General features: G+C 42.2%; 3 protein-coding genes across 5 annotated transcripts; 2 read left to right on the top strand and 1 right to left on the bottom strand.

The window, feature by feature from the left end:
- The first annotated feature begins 162 nt into the window (after positions 1-162).
- On the top strand, positions 163-2,429 carry LOC6588544. Of its 2 annotated transcripts, XR_003409262.1 has the most exons (5): positions 163-798; positions 850-1,016; positions 1,075-1,550; positions 1,619-2,074; positions 2,135-2,429. XR_003409262.1 is itself a non-coding variant. In XM_026994043.1 (2 exons), the coding sequence occupies exons 1-2, from the start codon at positions 526-528 to the stop codon at positions 919-921; spliced, it is 345 nt and encodes a 114-aa protein (XP_026849844.1). In that variant the 5' UTR covers positions 163-525; the 3' UTR covers positions 922-1,016. The 2 variants fall into 2 exon arrangements, 1 of the variants encoding a protein (XP_026849844.1); XM_026994043.1 differs by lacking the exons at positions 1,075-1,550; positions 1,619-2,074; positions 2,135-2,429.
- Positions 2,430-3,540: 1,111 nt separating this feature from the next.
- On the top strand, positions 3,541-5,779 carry LOC6588553 (pheromone receptor transcription factor). Its single transcript, XM_026988247.1, has 3 exons — positions 3,541-3,564; positions 4,050-5,602; positions 5,667-5,779. Exons 1-2 carry the CDS (start codon positions 3,541-3,543, stop codon positions 4,392-4,394), a joined length of 369 nt encoding a protein of 122 aa, XP_026844048.1. The 3' UTR covers positions 4,395-5,602; positions 5,667-5,779.
- Positions 5,780-9,511: 3,732 nt separating this feature from the next.
- Positions 9,512-14,399, bottom strand: LOC6587896. 2 transcript variants are annotated; one of them, XM_002014144.2, is made up of 3 exons: positions 14,209-14,399; positions 10,251-10,297; positions 9,512-10,114 (listed from the first exon to the last, which is right to left on the bottom strand). In XM_002014144.2, the coding sequence occupies exons 2-3, from the start codon at positions 10,261-10,263 to the stop codon at positions 9,843-9,845; spliced, it is 285 nt and encodes a 94-aa protein (XP_002014180.1). In that variant the 5' UTR covers positions 10,264-10,297; positions 14,209-14,399; the 3' UTR covers positions 9,512-9,842. The 2 variants fall into 2 exon arrangements, with proteins under 2 accessions (XP_002014180.1, XP_026850806.1); XM_026995005.1 differs by lacking the exon at positions 14,209-14,399 and adding an exon at positions 13,357-13,883.
- Positions 14,400-15,563: the final 1,164 nt, after the last annotated feature.

The raw sequence follows: 15,563 nt of genomic DNA on the forward strand, positions 1-15,563 counted from the left end.
AAAATGAGGCGGTATGTTTCGGTATATTTCTGAGGGTCGGACGGTATATTTTTATCGATAAATCCGCGGTCACACTGCCCACTACTCCGCCCTGTCTCAACCCTCTGAAGACGAATTCTTAGTGGATGGTGGTGAAACAGCTGTTCGTCTTAAAACGGCATCTGGACACCGGCGTCTTCAGGATTCTGGCGTCTGGTGCGTCTATGTGGAATGGGGCCTGCTTCACCTCTGCCTGTACCTGTGCCTGCCGCCTTTCTGCTGTTCTCGCGCCAGAAGCACATTGGGCCGCATCTCGACCGAGTACAGCGAGGGGATACCCTTCAGGATGTGGGCGATGCGTACGCCCTAAACGTGTAGGTGGCGGAGCGGTGCATCTACTGGACTGACCAGCCGCATCTACTGGTCCGATGCGGAGGTTCGTCTCATCGAGGTCGCCCGCCTGGATGGCAGCAGTCGGCGCGTGCTCTTGTGGAAAGGGTTGGAGAAGCCGCGTTCCCTCGTCCTCGAGCCGCGTCGTGGGGGTACATGTACATGGGCAGACTCCATACGCCGCGCCACAATGGACGGATCCAACCAGCAACCATGGCCGGGAGTTCATATTCGACCAGGAGACGAGACGCGACAAGAAGCGTCGGATACTGGTTGTCTGCTAGGACTCCGTGTACTGGAGCACCGGGGACATTGATCAAGACGGGCCAGAGCCGCAGCCTCGCCAAGGACTTGCCCTACATCCCCCCAGCTACGACAGACTGCCCGAATGTGCCGCTGCCGGTGTCCGGCAAGAATATCCGTGCCCAGGTGAAGCTCTCTCTCCTATTCAGCTGTGTTCTAAAACGTTGCCTCTTTTAGCCTCGCAACATTACCGTGCATGCTCTTCTCGACAGAAGTCGGCAGCCATCGGGCCCGAGTCGATGGCAATGAGCGTGTGGAGCTGGACGGAGTCACGGCGCTGGCCCTGGACCAACAGTCCAAAATACCATGCGTATCGAAGTTATAGACATCAATGGGAAGAACAAGTAAGCAACCATATTGGACACCTCTGGAAACATGTAATCTCCTGTTCCCTCTCTACAGAAAAACCTTTGTTTCCATGCACATCACGCAGGTGAACAACATTGCCGCCTAGGGGGGATTTGTGTACTGTCTGGACGACAAGACCGGACTGGAGACGATCACTGTCAACGGAGAGCGTCGTTCCGTGGAGCTGCAGCGCCTGCCGCAGTTCACCAACATCAGTGCCGTGTGGACACCGGATGCGAAAGTGCTGCGCAATCACATGGCACAGTCGCCCAAATTGTTTCCACATCTGCATAGCCAGCAGTACGCAGTACTCACGACGTCTGCTCGTGCCCCAAGCATCTGATGCTACTGGAGGACAAGGAGAACTACGGCGTCTATCCGGCCAGATAATTTAAATTGGCGGGAGTTCAGCTGATAGTCAGGCGAGGGCTCTGGTCTGCGATGGTACCACCTGTGACAACTGAGACAATGGCTACGATGAGGTCGACTGTTGCAAGCGGCCAGCAGACTTTCAGTGTCCCGTCAACAAGGTGAGTGAAAAGACACGATATCTGCCCAAATTCCTAAACTAACAATATCCTACTCCATCTTCCTACAGCTTTGCATCGGCCGCCCTGCTCTGCGATGGCCTTGCCTCGGATATTTTCGCGCACCGAGCCAAAAATCGAGCTTTAATGGCTCCATCGAAGAAATTAAATAAGCAGTAATCATAGCCAAAAATAATTTTAAATCACTGCATACTGATATTTTCCTCGCAGGGAAGCACGCCGTCAAGCACTCCCTTTTAAACACTTTAAAAAGGCAATAGAGAACCTGCCGGATATTGCATCTGAGGTGCAACGCGACCAAGCTGCGGATGAAGATGGAGCAAAAGACTATGGATGAGTATGCCAGGCTACCACTACCACAATTCCTTCTACAAGGACCCAAGGTCCGAAGGCGACACCAGTTTAAGGTACGCGCTTGTCCCCAACGAACGAAGGACAAGTTGCTCAGCATGCCCAAAAGCGGAAGAGGATGATTCGCCCGAGAAGTTTCAGCATGAATAGGCAAAGTAAGTATAAGTACCACCAATTGTATGACACATTGACACATAATTCTTGACCATTGACAGAATGGGAAAGTTCTTTTTTCCGGTTACATTCTACGCCTTTGCAAAGTACGCGGACAAGGAAACGAAACCCAAACAAATAAGCACGGAAGAAGTCAAGCCCGATGGCAACACTGAAACGCCTTCTACATGGTTATGGAAAAGCGAAAGTCCACCAATATATTCCCTGAGGCAACTCCTGGCTATCCTGTTCATGAAAAAACAGTAAAGTTTTTAGCGGAGTATAGTCCGGATAAACAGTCCATTGATATGAAACAAGAAACACGTATTTAAGGATATATTTATTTTATATTTAAGATTTATTTATTTATGGAAATAAACTCATTCCACACCACCCAAGAGGTCGAGTTTTTGGTGCGTTTTTTTTTAAGTGGTATCCCCAATAGGTCTAATCCACTATATTTACTTTCAGGGCGGGGCATCAACCGTCTGGGGTGTCTGAAAGTATGAAGTTATTAACAATAAATGTAATATTAATCGTCGAATTTGTACTTCCCTTTTTCCAGGTATTCGTCAGTATCCGCTGGACCTATAAAATAAAAATAAAATAACCAAAAAAAAGGGAAAAAAGTGAATATTAAAAAAAAAACAAAAAAGGGAAATATTAAAATAAAGTAAATATTAAAAAAAAACTAAAAATAAAAATATAAGAAAAAAATATATACATATATATATTTAAAAAAAAAAAGGTTGGCGCCTATCCATGAAAGATCGGATCAGGATTGCGAGTTGCCATTTCCGTCGTGCCAGTCGTAGTTCACGTAGTTCCACAACTTCGATGTGCTTGACCACTTCGTTCAGGGCGCGCCACACAGCTCCAGGTTGAGGCTGTTGAAGCAGGACAACGTGGTGAAATATGTCACCGGGTACGTGCAGACACGTTCAACTAACTTTTGGACCTGTTCCACCTCCCTGGCTAGCCAGTCCCGTATTTCCTCCTGCTCGTCATGAACAGACGGATATATCGCGTGCCGCCAATCGTCGCCTGTGAAGTGCAGCCCGTACAGTTGATCAAGCCGTTGATCGACCACGCCGTACTGTTCCGGCAAAAGTTTGCGCAGGTGAAGGACATCCCATAGCACAGGGTACTCAAGGGCGGCGTTTACATTTGCCAACAAATTGGGGCATCCGTCGGAGATGATGGCCATCAATCGCGGGCCATATCCATGTTGCCATATGCTAACCAGCACCATGGAGACACTTTCGTTTATAGCATCACTGCCCATGACATTCTGCGATCCCAGGGCAAGTTTAAGATGCAAAACCTGAAAGTTGGATCCATCCAAGTAAAAAGCTGCTATTGCAGCTTCCACCTTCCACTTGATGGCTCCGCGCCTATCCCACTTATCGTGCGGCTCATCGTATATCTGGAGGTTCGAGATCAAGTTGATCATGCCTCCATCCAGTTCATGCGAATGCGCCTCACGCATGACGTAACTCGATCTTTTTTTGAGTATAAGAATAAAAAGTATAAGACTTCCTATTAAAGGAACTAAAAAGTTTGTTTTTTTGCTATATAAATTCGTTAAATTTAACGTAAGAACGTGCGTAAGAACAAAATGAACACCAAAATTAACCCAAAATATATATATTTTCTATTAAATATAATTCTCGATTATTATATATTATATTATTATTTATTTATGTTTAATGTATATTTGCATATAATACAATGCAATATATTCAATGCTCTAACATTAATTCGCTCACATTTCTTTCTAACCCAACTAAAACTGAAATCGACCGAATCATAAATTATCTAAAAGAAACCAATTTATATCCATTAATCTAATTCTAATATAAAACCCAAGTAATATACATCATATATAATAAATACAATATAATTAGCATAATGTAACATAATAATAACATAGCCGAAGGTCATAACTTCGTAACTCAATCGTACCAGCCATTTCAGCCGGAGAACGAGCCGCGAACCGCCGATCAGTCCCACCCGCAACAGGAGGTGAAGACCAATCCGACGGCAGAGCAGCAGCAACAACAACAACATCAGGCGCCTCAGATGCAGCCGCTGATGCAGCAGTCGGCCGCAGCCAACCAGTGGGTCAGTGGGTCGCTGATAACGCTGTCTGGCACCGTGGTCCAGATCGTGTCTATCTCGCTCACCTCCCCGCTCAGTGAACAGCAACAGGTGAACGCCCAGCAGCAGATGCCACTCCAACAGCAGCAGCAGCTGGAGCAGCAACCTCCCATGAGCAGCCACAGAGCAGTCTGGGAGCACAACAGCAGCAGCAACAGGTGAACGCCCAGCAGCAGCAACAGGTGAACACACAAGCTAGCATACAGGGAATGGTACCACCACCCAGCCCCGTTGTTGGTCCCAGGATGCCAGCTTCGCAACAGCATCACCAGCAGCACCACCTCCCCGACGGCAGCACCGTTCACATTCAGCCCATCAGCGGCGGCCAGCCGCAGACCATACAGCCACCGCTGTGCGCTGGCCACCCGTTGCACAGCAGCAGCACCAGCAACAATTGAGCATGTTTGGTCAGGCAATGGGCCAACAGCAGCAGCAACCACAGCCAACGCAACAGCAACTAGTGGTTGCAGCCGCAACCGCCAGTGGCAACAGCACAAAAACAATTTCAGCAGAATCTGCCGACTTACGGTCAATCGCAGGTGCAGGTGCAGGCGGAATAGTTTGATCCGTTTGCCAATATAACCAGTAGTCAGAAGGCGGCCTCAACCACGGTAGAACCAGAGCAGCAGATAATGTCGCCGGCACATGTAAGCTCCCCAATACCACAACATGTCACCGCAGCCACAGAGCAGTCAGGGACAACAACAGCAGCATCTTTGATGTCCTTGAGCAGGCATCAGCAGGCGGCGGCACAGCTCAACTCTTCGCCTCAGTACAGAGTGCCGTTCCCGCCAACTTTCGCCCACCGTAGTCACCGCTGTGCAACGTAATGGCGGCTGGCAATGGCCGCCTGACAAGACCAAAAATGCTGGAAGTATTTATGTCGAGCCCTGATCTCCAAAAACGTTTTGAAAATGTGCAAAAATGGAAACACTTCGGAATGGAGATGTCGAGGGTAGAAATCCGATTGGTGTGCGATGGCGTCCTCAACCTGTTGGAACCCACCCGCACAGACTACCGGGACCTGGGCAGAGAATTGGTTCAGCTCTGTCCCGAAGAATGTGTGGAATTCTGGGCCCCGATGCACAGCGCGGGACCAATCTACGAAAGGAATCGTTATAGACATTTGACCAAATCGCAAAAAGCTGAAAGAAATGTAAAGCAGAATGAGAGGAGAAGAAGAGCGGCTGAAACCAAAAGAAGGGAGGAGGAATGTCTGCAAAAGCAGATGGATGACTTAATGGAAAGTCTCGAATAAATGCAACAAAGCCCAACCTTCGCATTTAGGGAACTGGAGAAGGAGTGGGGAGGTGCAGGTCAACTGGGTGGACAAGAGCAAGGTGGTAGCAGCGCTGGTTCTTTCTGAAGAAGTAAGTAAGAAAATCCATAGAGAATCAGTATAAGGCCCTAATCGATCGATGGATCCCCTTTCAGATACAACGAAACGAAGGACGAGCACATGGCGACGAGAATTTCAACAGCATCGAACAATGAGTTCAACTTCTTAACTGCCGTCTGTCAAAAAATATTACCCTTATTACAGACAATGTAGTGGAAGTCTCAAATGTATTATTAGGAATTGGGAAGGGTAGATGATACTTATTGGTCCAGCGAAATCTGGATATGAATTCTAAGGAAGCCCAAGAGGGAAAATATGCGAAGCCTGGCACTAATTGGCATCGCTTAGCATGCTAACGATAATTCGTCTCGCCAATTGGCCCGGGGAGATGTGAAAACGATCTTCTAGATCGGACCCCAATCGATTGTCTCCCAAGGTGTATGTAAACAGACGATTTAATGGTGGCTTCAAGTGTGTGTCTTGCAGTTGCCATAAGTTGCCTAAATTTCTTTGACCGTATGGAAAAGTATAGTTTTTTTCAACACCCCTTTAATAAATGTAGGATATAATTTTTAATTTAATACTTTTCAAAGAATGTTATTGAGGCTAGTCTTCGCAAATCTTTAAGGTTCAACTCCCAATTCTGATAATTAGTATTGCATTTAATTTAAATCGATCGATAGAACGATGATAGCCAGGGTACTAAAAGTTTCGTGAGTCTGGACTTGCCTCTGCTCATTTCTTGCTGCTACTTTTCGGATTTTGTTTACCTCTCGAGTCGTCCGTCACGTGCTGTTTTCTATTTAATCGTTAAGATCAGTGATTCAGACTCCATCTTTGGGTGACTTTTTCACCGTCAAACATTTTTAAAAACTCTTAAAAGACCGAGTGATCGACCTTGGGCGACTTACATTTAGACAGATTCGAAACAGGTTCTTTGCTTTTCTCGGACTCTGTGTCACGTTGGGGCTTTGTTTGTTTTCTTTTTTCGATTGCTTATATTCTATGCCCCCAAGAGACGGGCTTTAATCAACAACTGCAAGTTTTCGCCTTGCCTTTAATATATGTACAGATGTATGTATGTAGAACTTCACCAGGTATAGCGTCAGCTCCAGTGGAGATCAGACGGCAGACTAGGTCGGGTTTACCCGCTGATCAATCGCACAGCACAGCGTTTGAATCTCAAACGAGATCGCAATGTTGATCTCGAGCGCTTCACTACCACCACCGAGCTCTCTTTCTACCTACATATGTATCTTGGTCGTATAGAAATCTTGCTCCGCAGACGTCCTCACCCGGCTGGCGCAAACAATAAACTGATTCACATTCACAGGTTTCCAGGGATCAACATGATCGTATAGATATAAAGAAAGAGTGCAAATAAAAAACAAAAACCCAAACCCAAAATAAGACCACGATTCGAGTATCTAGCGGGTACTAGCTCAAAGATGGAATATTCATATGCAGCAACAGTTAGGGGAATCTTATCATGGTTCCAGCTTTTATCGCTTACGGCCGTCGAGTACGACGCTGGGCTCACCAAATCCACCCGTCGTCGTCTCACTCATCTGCGCCAAAGTGTTATCAAGATCCAAATTCACTCATTGCTGTCCAGTCTAGATAAGCCAAATCAATTCGGCCTCTGACGCAGACCAAGACACTACACTTCGCATGGATGAGAATTAATAGATGCAGAATGAGTGTCGGATGTATTTATATTTTCATATTTATAAGGTCGTTTCCGACTCCCCAAAACTCTTTCTAAAAATATTAGAGATCTCGCGCTTATCTGGAAATTTTTCTCTCTGTAAACTACGCTTAACCGTTTTACCTATTCTTTACCGTCCGGCATATTTTTGTTGTTTTGTCGTTTTCATTTAAGAGAAACTCATTCGGAACGTTTTTTCGAGTCACACGTGCCTGCCCATTAAGATATCCGGTAATCTTCTTTCATATAGTTTGTATATCGTAAATGGTAGAGCACCTGTTCTACTTTTGTCAAGCTCTCAGAAAAAGATGGCTAGAACACTTAGCCATCATACACGTCGTACACAGTATGTCCCAGAAAGGTATAAAATTTCGATGGGATAACTGTTGACATCGTATCTCACAGTGGAGAAGTGGAGAAGATCCGATCTGATCGCCATTCTCTATGGTTGTCCGTTTTCGGTTTTCCCGTATCTTCGAGATTGTGGATGCCAGAGATTTTCGTCCTTGTGGGTGCTGAAGGGGGCAGATCGAATTTTTGAAATACACATGTAACAGTGTGATAGTGTCTGAGCCTCTAAGATATAGGCGCTCATGCAGACGGACAGACAGACATGCCCGACATGGGGTCGGAAACGCTTCCTTCGGGGTGTTACACACATCCACTTTCACCAAAAATATACGTAATATAACTGTTGAGCCACTGAGCTTTTTCAGCAGCGTAGTTTGCGACATATTTGTATATGAAAGGCGATAATTGTTCTGTTTAAAATTTGTTGTTTCAAGGGCGGTCGGGCCGAGTTCCCTGCGCGATCGATCGAGAGAGCGAGATCGGAGGAAAGAAAGAAAGGCGCGATATAAAGGCAAGAGAGAACGGCTGGATAGGCTACGGCTGGCTTAATCTATTAATTGGGAACTATTTGGCTATAACCCTATACTCTTTGAGCTGATATTTGTGCATCACCAACCTCCTCTTCTGAGCATATTTTTTCGGACTCTTTCAAACTCTTGCGAACCCTTTATGACCCACTTTGTTGCCTCTTTATTGTTTTATCAATAACACCGACTTTGACGCCACAATCAGTCAAAGTTTTGATTTTGATCTGCTCTTCCTTAGATAGTTCGTTTCAACGAGCTATTTTAAACGTAAACTAATCATTTTGCACCATTATCAACTTTCTTTGGAAGTTATGCCCTGAAATTGTTCTTTGTGCTATCGGTACTAGAGACTAAAAGCTGATAAGAAATAAATGTATGACAAAATACACAACATCACGATTAATTTTACTGAGGTACTCTTTGGCGCTGGCATATGGCAAATGGCAAAAATATGTATGTCGACTTATTAAATACATTGCTTTCATATTCCAGATTAAATGTATTCTTCAACAGGATATTGATAACGAATAAGAGAGTTTTTGATACTCACAAGACGGACACAAGACACAAGACATGGCTCTCACCTTTGCAAGAATTTCTATATATGCATATTGAGACGAATCTAGATTAAGTAGTCTGACTATTAATTGTATCATGCCGGATTATATTAGAAATAGTCTGTCTTGTCACGAAGTTGTTTAGAGCAACACATAAATCCTTTAGAAAAAAAGTCTCTCTATATAGTTAAAATACTCTCTGTTTTCATATTCTCAACCCGGAGAGTACGAACTGTATGAACTGTAATTATATGTGCTTTATGGGTCTCAAACATACAATTACACGAATTGAATACTCCTATACTCTCTAAGCTGAAAAATACTTATAGTTTCAGCATTACAGTCGTTCGATAAATGTCTAGATTCCAATTAACTCTAAAAAGAAGCAGCTGTTTGTTTATTGGGAGACGCGGTTGGTTGTTAACATCTTTCGTTCATTTCTTTCGTGCCGTTCCGCCATTTTTACAAACGACACCCAATGAATTAATAGCGTAACATTTTATTGGATGTACATGTGCTCTTTTAGCGTTGCCATAAACCATAAGAAAATTAATTAAGCCGCCGAGATAGCATTACGCCATCAACCCTACCCTCCCCAGGAGCGTTGTGAAAGGGATGCTGTCGATGCGGGGGATGATTGTGATTGTTCCCGTACCCGAGGGATGAACGATTCCTACGGTCTAATTGGTTGCTGCTGCCAACTTCAACTAGTTCCACCTCGGAATAAAGGGATCCGCAGAATTGTGCATACGAAATATTTTCTGTGCGTGCTAAGACACAATATCAAAAGGCTGCAGTTAAAGGCAAGTATGTATTTTGTTTATTTATTACATTGTCTTCGTGATCTCCTGCAACAGCATTTGATCTGACATTAGCTACACCTCAAATAAACTTATGAGAATTTGTAGATCAGATCCTATAATCCTGATTTCAAAACTGATATACATAAGTCACATCATTTTCAAAAACGCTCTTTCTTCGTATAGTCATATTTACACTGCACTATTTACACTTTAAGCTAATTTAAAATCTACGTTGCATATACACAAAAGTCTATTTAATACCGTCACGGATCGGATGTATGTACATATAGTACATAAATGTATTTAAGCCCTTTACCGAAAGCTTTCATATTGAACCAACTCTCTCCATAAGATACCAGGGTAGAAACACAGTTGCGGCTACAACGGCGACACATGTGGCGCAGAAAGCAATTGTCGTTGAAAGATTTGAGATTGAGAAGTGATCTTCTTTTTCCTCAAACTCTTCGTGTGGATGCTTTTCAAACTCCAGGACCTCGACATCAAACCGAAAGCGCACTTTCGATTCTGGCGACTCCTTGCGCCAAACCAAATGTCCCGACGACTCGCGTCGCTCCAGGCTCCATTTCGGGTCGTGGACTGCAAATAAAAAAAAAAAAATGGTGCTAGTGATTAACCAGAAAGGTAGGCTATTTCGGTGACCAAGGCTTTTAATATTCTAGCAGATCCTAATTTTGTGTAATTAATACATTTATGTTAAAAATTAAATATTTACCTGATCCAGTCATTATGCCTCGTTGACCTGGTGATATTGATTAGAGTCTGAAATTATACAAAAGTACCGTTACAAATATTTTTGCTTGAAAAGAGTTGCGCTGCTTTAATATAGAGTGGTGTAGTTAGGTACAATGTACGTACAATTATTGAATAGTTGGTTTTCTTTTTAAACTTGCATGCTTCACATGCAAAACCTATAGCTATTAATGAATGAATGCATTTGAAATGGATCTTAATCCTCACAGGTACGTTGAACTAGATTTTGATGAGCTTTATGTTTTTCGCATAGCTATGAAAAAACGAACTTTGGTTGTTGTAAGCTGGTTGGCGGTTTGTTAGCTGTAAACGAAAAGATCCCATTAGATGTGAGGAAATGTCTGCAAAGTCTGGATTACCCTTGATTCGATAACCCAAAAAAATGGTTAATCAACACAAAGAATTGATCTTCCGTACATTTCTCTACGGAAAAAGTTGCAGCATGACCAGTTATTGTTGACCAGCTTTTAAAAAATCAGGCGACCAGTTGATTTGAAATTGTAGTTGCGAAAACTTTTCTTAGTTATTTAATTATTACTTATTATTTGAAATAATTATGAATTATATACAAACAATCAAACAGATTAAACACACCTTTTACATCGTGCCAAAATATTACAAGAGAGCAACGATTTGAAGAACAAAATAATCCTACTGATATTGAAAATGTAATTTTTATCGATGCGAACGCTTCAATTTCTGCTCGGAATTGAACATGAGATACCATGTACATAGAAATAACATAGTACCACAGATACTATGGGTCTGTCTTCCAATATATTGGAAAGAATGAAGACTTAACAGCAATATCATTTCAGTTTTTCGGCATGCTGAGTGCACAACATTTCAATTCAAGAGAGGGAGACCAGCAATATATGTACGTATCTTTTGGAAAATCATGCAGTAGTAGTGAGAGGTATATATGTATGTAACGCTGTACAATGGTTTTTTTTTGTATCTAATTGGTGACAAGCCAGCTTAAGATAAACGATAATTAACGGAAAAAAATGTGCCCAACCTTTCTCCCTTCGAGAAATCCTGGGTAAGCCCTTCAATGTACATATGTATATCTCACAACAATATCATGAAAAATATTTCGAGAAATGTACTGCCCGATAACCTCAGTCAGTCTCAGTCGCAGTGAGTTGATAGCCATGACAAGCGACAACTCACACGTTCCAGCTGAACTTCGTCCATCTCATTAGAAATTCCGGCACACTATCAACTACTGAAAGCTTTACCCAAAAAGCACCGACTATGCGAAACTGTATTGAAGTTAAATGTAACCCTGTCCTTCACCGTCCAATTGTCTCCAATGAACAAGTTACTGCCGATTGGAGAAGTGCCTGTACCGAAGGCAGTACATGAATGAGCCACATAGACTTTGGACGGTTAAAATGCTTTTGCAGTTTACTCACTCACGTAGGTAGGAAGACACCACCTGACTTTGTGTACACCCTATACACTATACAACGGTATATTGTATTCATAAAAATATATATAAATATAAAACAGCCTAAGGGAAGGATACTGAAAATGAGTATAGAGTTATATTACATTTGTGGTGAAAATGGATGTGTGTAACGTCCAGAAGGAATCGTTTCCGACCCCATAAAGTACATACATATATTCTTGATCAGCATCAATAGCCGAGTCGATTGAGCCCTCGAGTCGATTGAGTCCGTTTATCCGTCTGTTCGTCTATATAATCGCCTAGTGCTCAAAGACTATAAATGCTAGAGCAACGACATATTATATCCGGACTTCTGTGATATGTCACTATTTCAAGTAAATTTCACCACAAAAGCAGAAAATCTGTGGCATCCACAATTTCAAAGATACGAAAAAATAGAAAACGCAGAATTGTAGATGATGATTATATCTTCTAGAGCGAACAAGAAAGGTATAGAGAGTCTTTGTTATATAGGAGTCGTCAGATTCCTTTGACCACCTCTTTATAAACCCAATCACTCCCTTGGCCATGGTTACCATGGTAGAAATGTGTTCAGAAAACTTTATCTTTAACTTTAACCCCAAGATCATCCACCAGGGTGATTCTCTCAAGAGAACCACCAAATAGAGTATAGGGAGCCAACAAAGGTGAAATTTCATAACTTTGCATTTCGAGGCGTTAAGGTGTAAAAAGTTATCACAACACCATGACTGAAAGTAATTGAGATCGGATTGCAAGTGAGAAGGAAATGAAATGTCCTTATACTGGACACACAGTTTAACGTCATCCACTTCCAATACTTTCATAAAAAACAAATTCTATTTGGATGCAAAGTCAACATCGGAACAATATACAGATTTTGTTTTCATCTGCTGATCAGATTTCTGTTTTCCTGCTATATGGCGGTTTCTACGTATTACTATTACTATTACTATTAATATTACTACTACTTAGTAAATAACTTGTTTTTAAGGGCTTCAAGCGCCGCGGCTCTACTTTATACCCACAACTCAGTCAGTATGTTTGTGAGCTTCTGATTAATGTAACCTATATAATATCTTTTATACATAATTATAACTGCCGCAAACCCATGTTTAAATATTAAAAGCCTGATTCTTTCGAAGGCCAAAGCTGTCAGTACACAATATACCCTTTCTACTAAAAAAACGATGGGTATATACAAAATAGTGGAATGTTACCTTCGTTTTTTAATGCCATTTTTGCATTTTTCACCAAGTTCTCGAACTTCAAAATAACATACGAAGGTCATAGTGCAAAATTAGCATTTAACGATGTGCTTTGCCTTGGATCTTGAATGCCAACATAACGAAAGCATACAAAAACGAATTCTTATTTCATTCCCAAAATGTTAACTTGCTCGCCATCAAATCTTTAAAGATCGATCATAAACAGCTGATGTTCGAACCAAACAGATAAGCAATTTTATTTATTTTTACTCGACAACACAAAACACATATTCTGGACTTTGTTCCAGCCATCGAGCTTTTGTACAATGCAATGCCCTGTAATTAATTCCTTTCAAAAAATACGATGCTTACAAATACTTTCGATCGTTTTCCAATAATATAAAGATAATGCCATATAAGAAACTCACACACATGAGTGCCTCTCGGTGCCTGTAATGGGCTTTTTTCATTTTAGCTGCTACTGCTCCCTGATAAGATTCGCAAAGAAAGAAACGACAGCGTCAGCTCAACACTTTAATCAATGAACTCATAGACCACTCAGCTGATTGCGAGCTTTTGGCAGACGCCAGTTCCACTACGCGCTGGTACAGTATTATGTTCCAGCGAACAGAAGAGCTTTGCCATACACAATTACAGATGTCATATCTCGGGTGCACTGTGACACTTGGATATAGATGAAAAATATATACTGTAGGACTCTGAGCCACATTTCACCAGTTCAATTATTAGTCACATCAGAATCAGAGTGCAGTGCAGGCCAATATCCACTGTGCTCGAAACACAGAAACAAAGGACAAAGGTCGAATGGTTGGGTATTGGGTGTTGGGTAGCCTAGCCACAAGTACAAATACTACACATTACACTAGACACGACAAATTCACTGGAGGTACACGCCACACGCGCCGCCTAAAGATAAGAGTGGAAAGACCTCATTCGGTTAATTGATGTACATACGCGCAAACTTGTACATACATACATACATATGTATGTCCGTATGTATGCACATAGATCGTACATCGTATGTTGTCAATTAATCAATACATTCAGTGTCAATGAGTCAATGAAGGCCTCATGCTAATCGATTGTTCAACTGTAGGAAAGTGGCGCCACTAGCAACCGACGAATACGAGTGTGTCAATGTTATGGTAATCATTTACAACCAATACAACACACTATTCTTTCTGCCACTTTTATTTTTAAAAGTCGATGGTGCTCAACTGCATGTAAAGATGTAAAGCTCGACGTGTTTTTGTTATTACCGCCTTGATTGATTTTAAAGCTCATCAGCGAGGCCAAGCACAGCACCGATTGCGGATTGCGCATTAGTCACACAAAACAGACAAAAACACACTCTCTGCCACCGGCGTACAGCGGACGTAGCTGTCGATCTTGCAAGCTCTTGCCGAGTTTGCCCGCGACGAACTATTAAAGTCCATGTATGAAACCAGACTGCCGATACCGCTCCGTCTACATTCCGCCGCAGCGCCAACAGTAGCAACGGGAGCCGCCGGAGCGAGCTCCACCGGCCCGAGAGGGGGGCTCGCCCTCGCCTCACACTATTGTGCTGTGCTTTTTGCTGCTGCTCGCAATAACCAAAGCGGTGGCAACTACAACTACCCAATTCGTTTCTCTCATCTTTGAACGGAATATGCTTTTAGATGCGAATATTTTTCTTTGAATTAGTCTTTCATCGCACTTTACGGCTGTATAAATATTCGAAATATTATACATAAGTAATAGCTGAAACCGTGCAAGAGGTAGTACAAGAGGTAGTAAAGAATATATACTAGAATCTCTGGCTCCATATGGCATGTACATATATAGAAATTGATCAGCATGAAGAGCCGAGTGTATATATGTACATAGGTCCAGACCACTGGACCTCAGTGTCAGAATCATTTAGCAGCCATAGGAACCACTTGTGAAAAATGTTGAATATTTTAAACACGTACATATGTATATATGTATGTATAATACCTACTTAAATTCATGGAAGACTTTCCGATCCTCCAAGAATTCGTTATCAAGGCTCTTACTTACAAACATTGCACTCAATATGCTGTATTTTTCAAATTTCGAAACGAGTCGAAAGCATTTTAAAACTGATCCAATCCACACTCTAAGCAGTATGAATTACACTAAACAACAAAATCGAACAAAATTCCACCAACCAAACCGACTCTTTTAAAGATTTTATATTTTTTGTATGTTCTTTTAGAGGTAATGCCTAGTTTTTCACATAGCTTAAGAATCTTAAAATTGTTCTTATTTGTTCGACACTTTTCCACATAATATCGTTTTAAAAAGACCTAACGTTACGTTGTGATCCGTAGCACACGTGCCGCGACACAATTCTACAAGGTACTCTGTATGTATGCAGTCATATACGTGGGAGTCAGCCACGGAAAATTTGTTCCCCATTCTTATCATAATAAGGTTCCAATCGCAGCCACAGTCAGCACTCTGGTACATTAAATAATTATAAGACTATAAAAATATTTATAACTTATTACTTAAGGGGTTCGGAATGGAAAATAGGTTCCTCTGTTACATATACATCAGTACACTTTAACGAATTTAATATACTCCCGTCCACTTTAAGTACCTAGAATCG

This window comes from Drosophila persimilis, unplaced genomic scaffold, assembly GCF_003286085.1.
Source record: "Drosophila persimilis strain 14011-0111.01,24,50 unplaced genomic scaffold, DperRS2 tig00000000-arrow-pilon, whole genome shotgun sequence".
In the NCBI taxonomy this organism is placed as follows: Eukaryota; Metazoa; Arthropoda; class Insecta; order Diptera; family Drosophilidae; genus Drosophila; species Drosophila persimilis.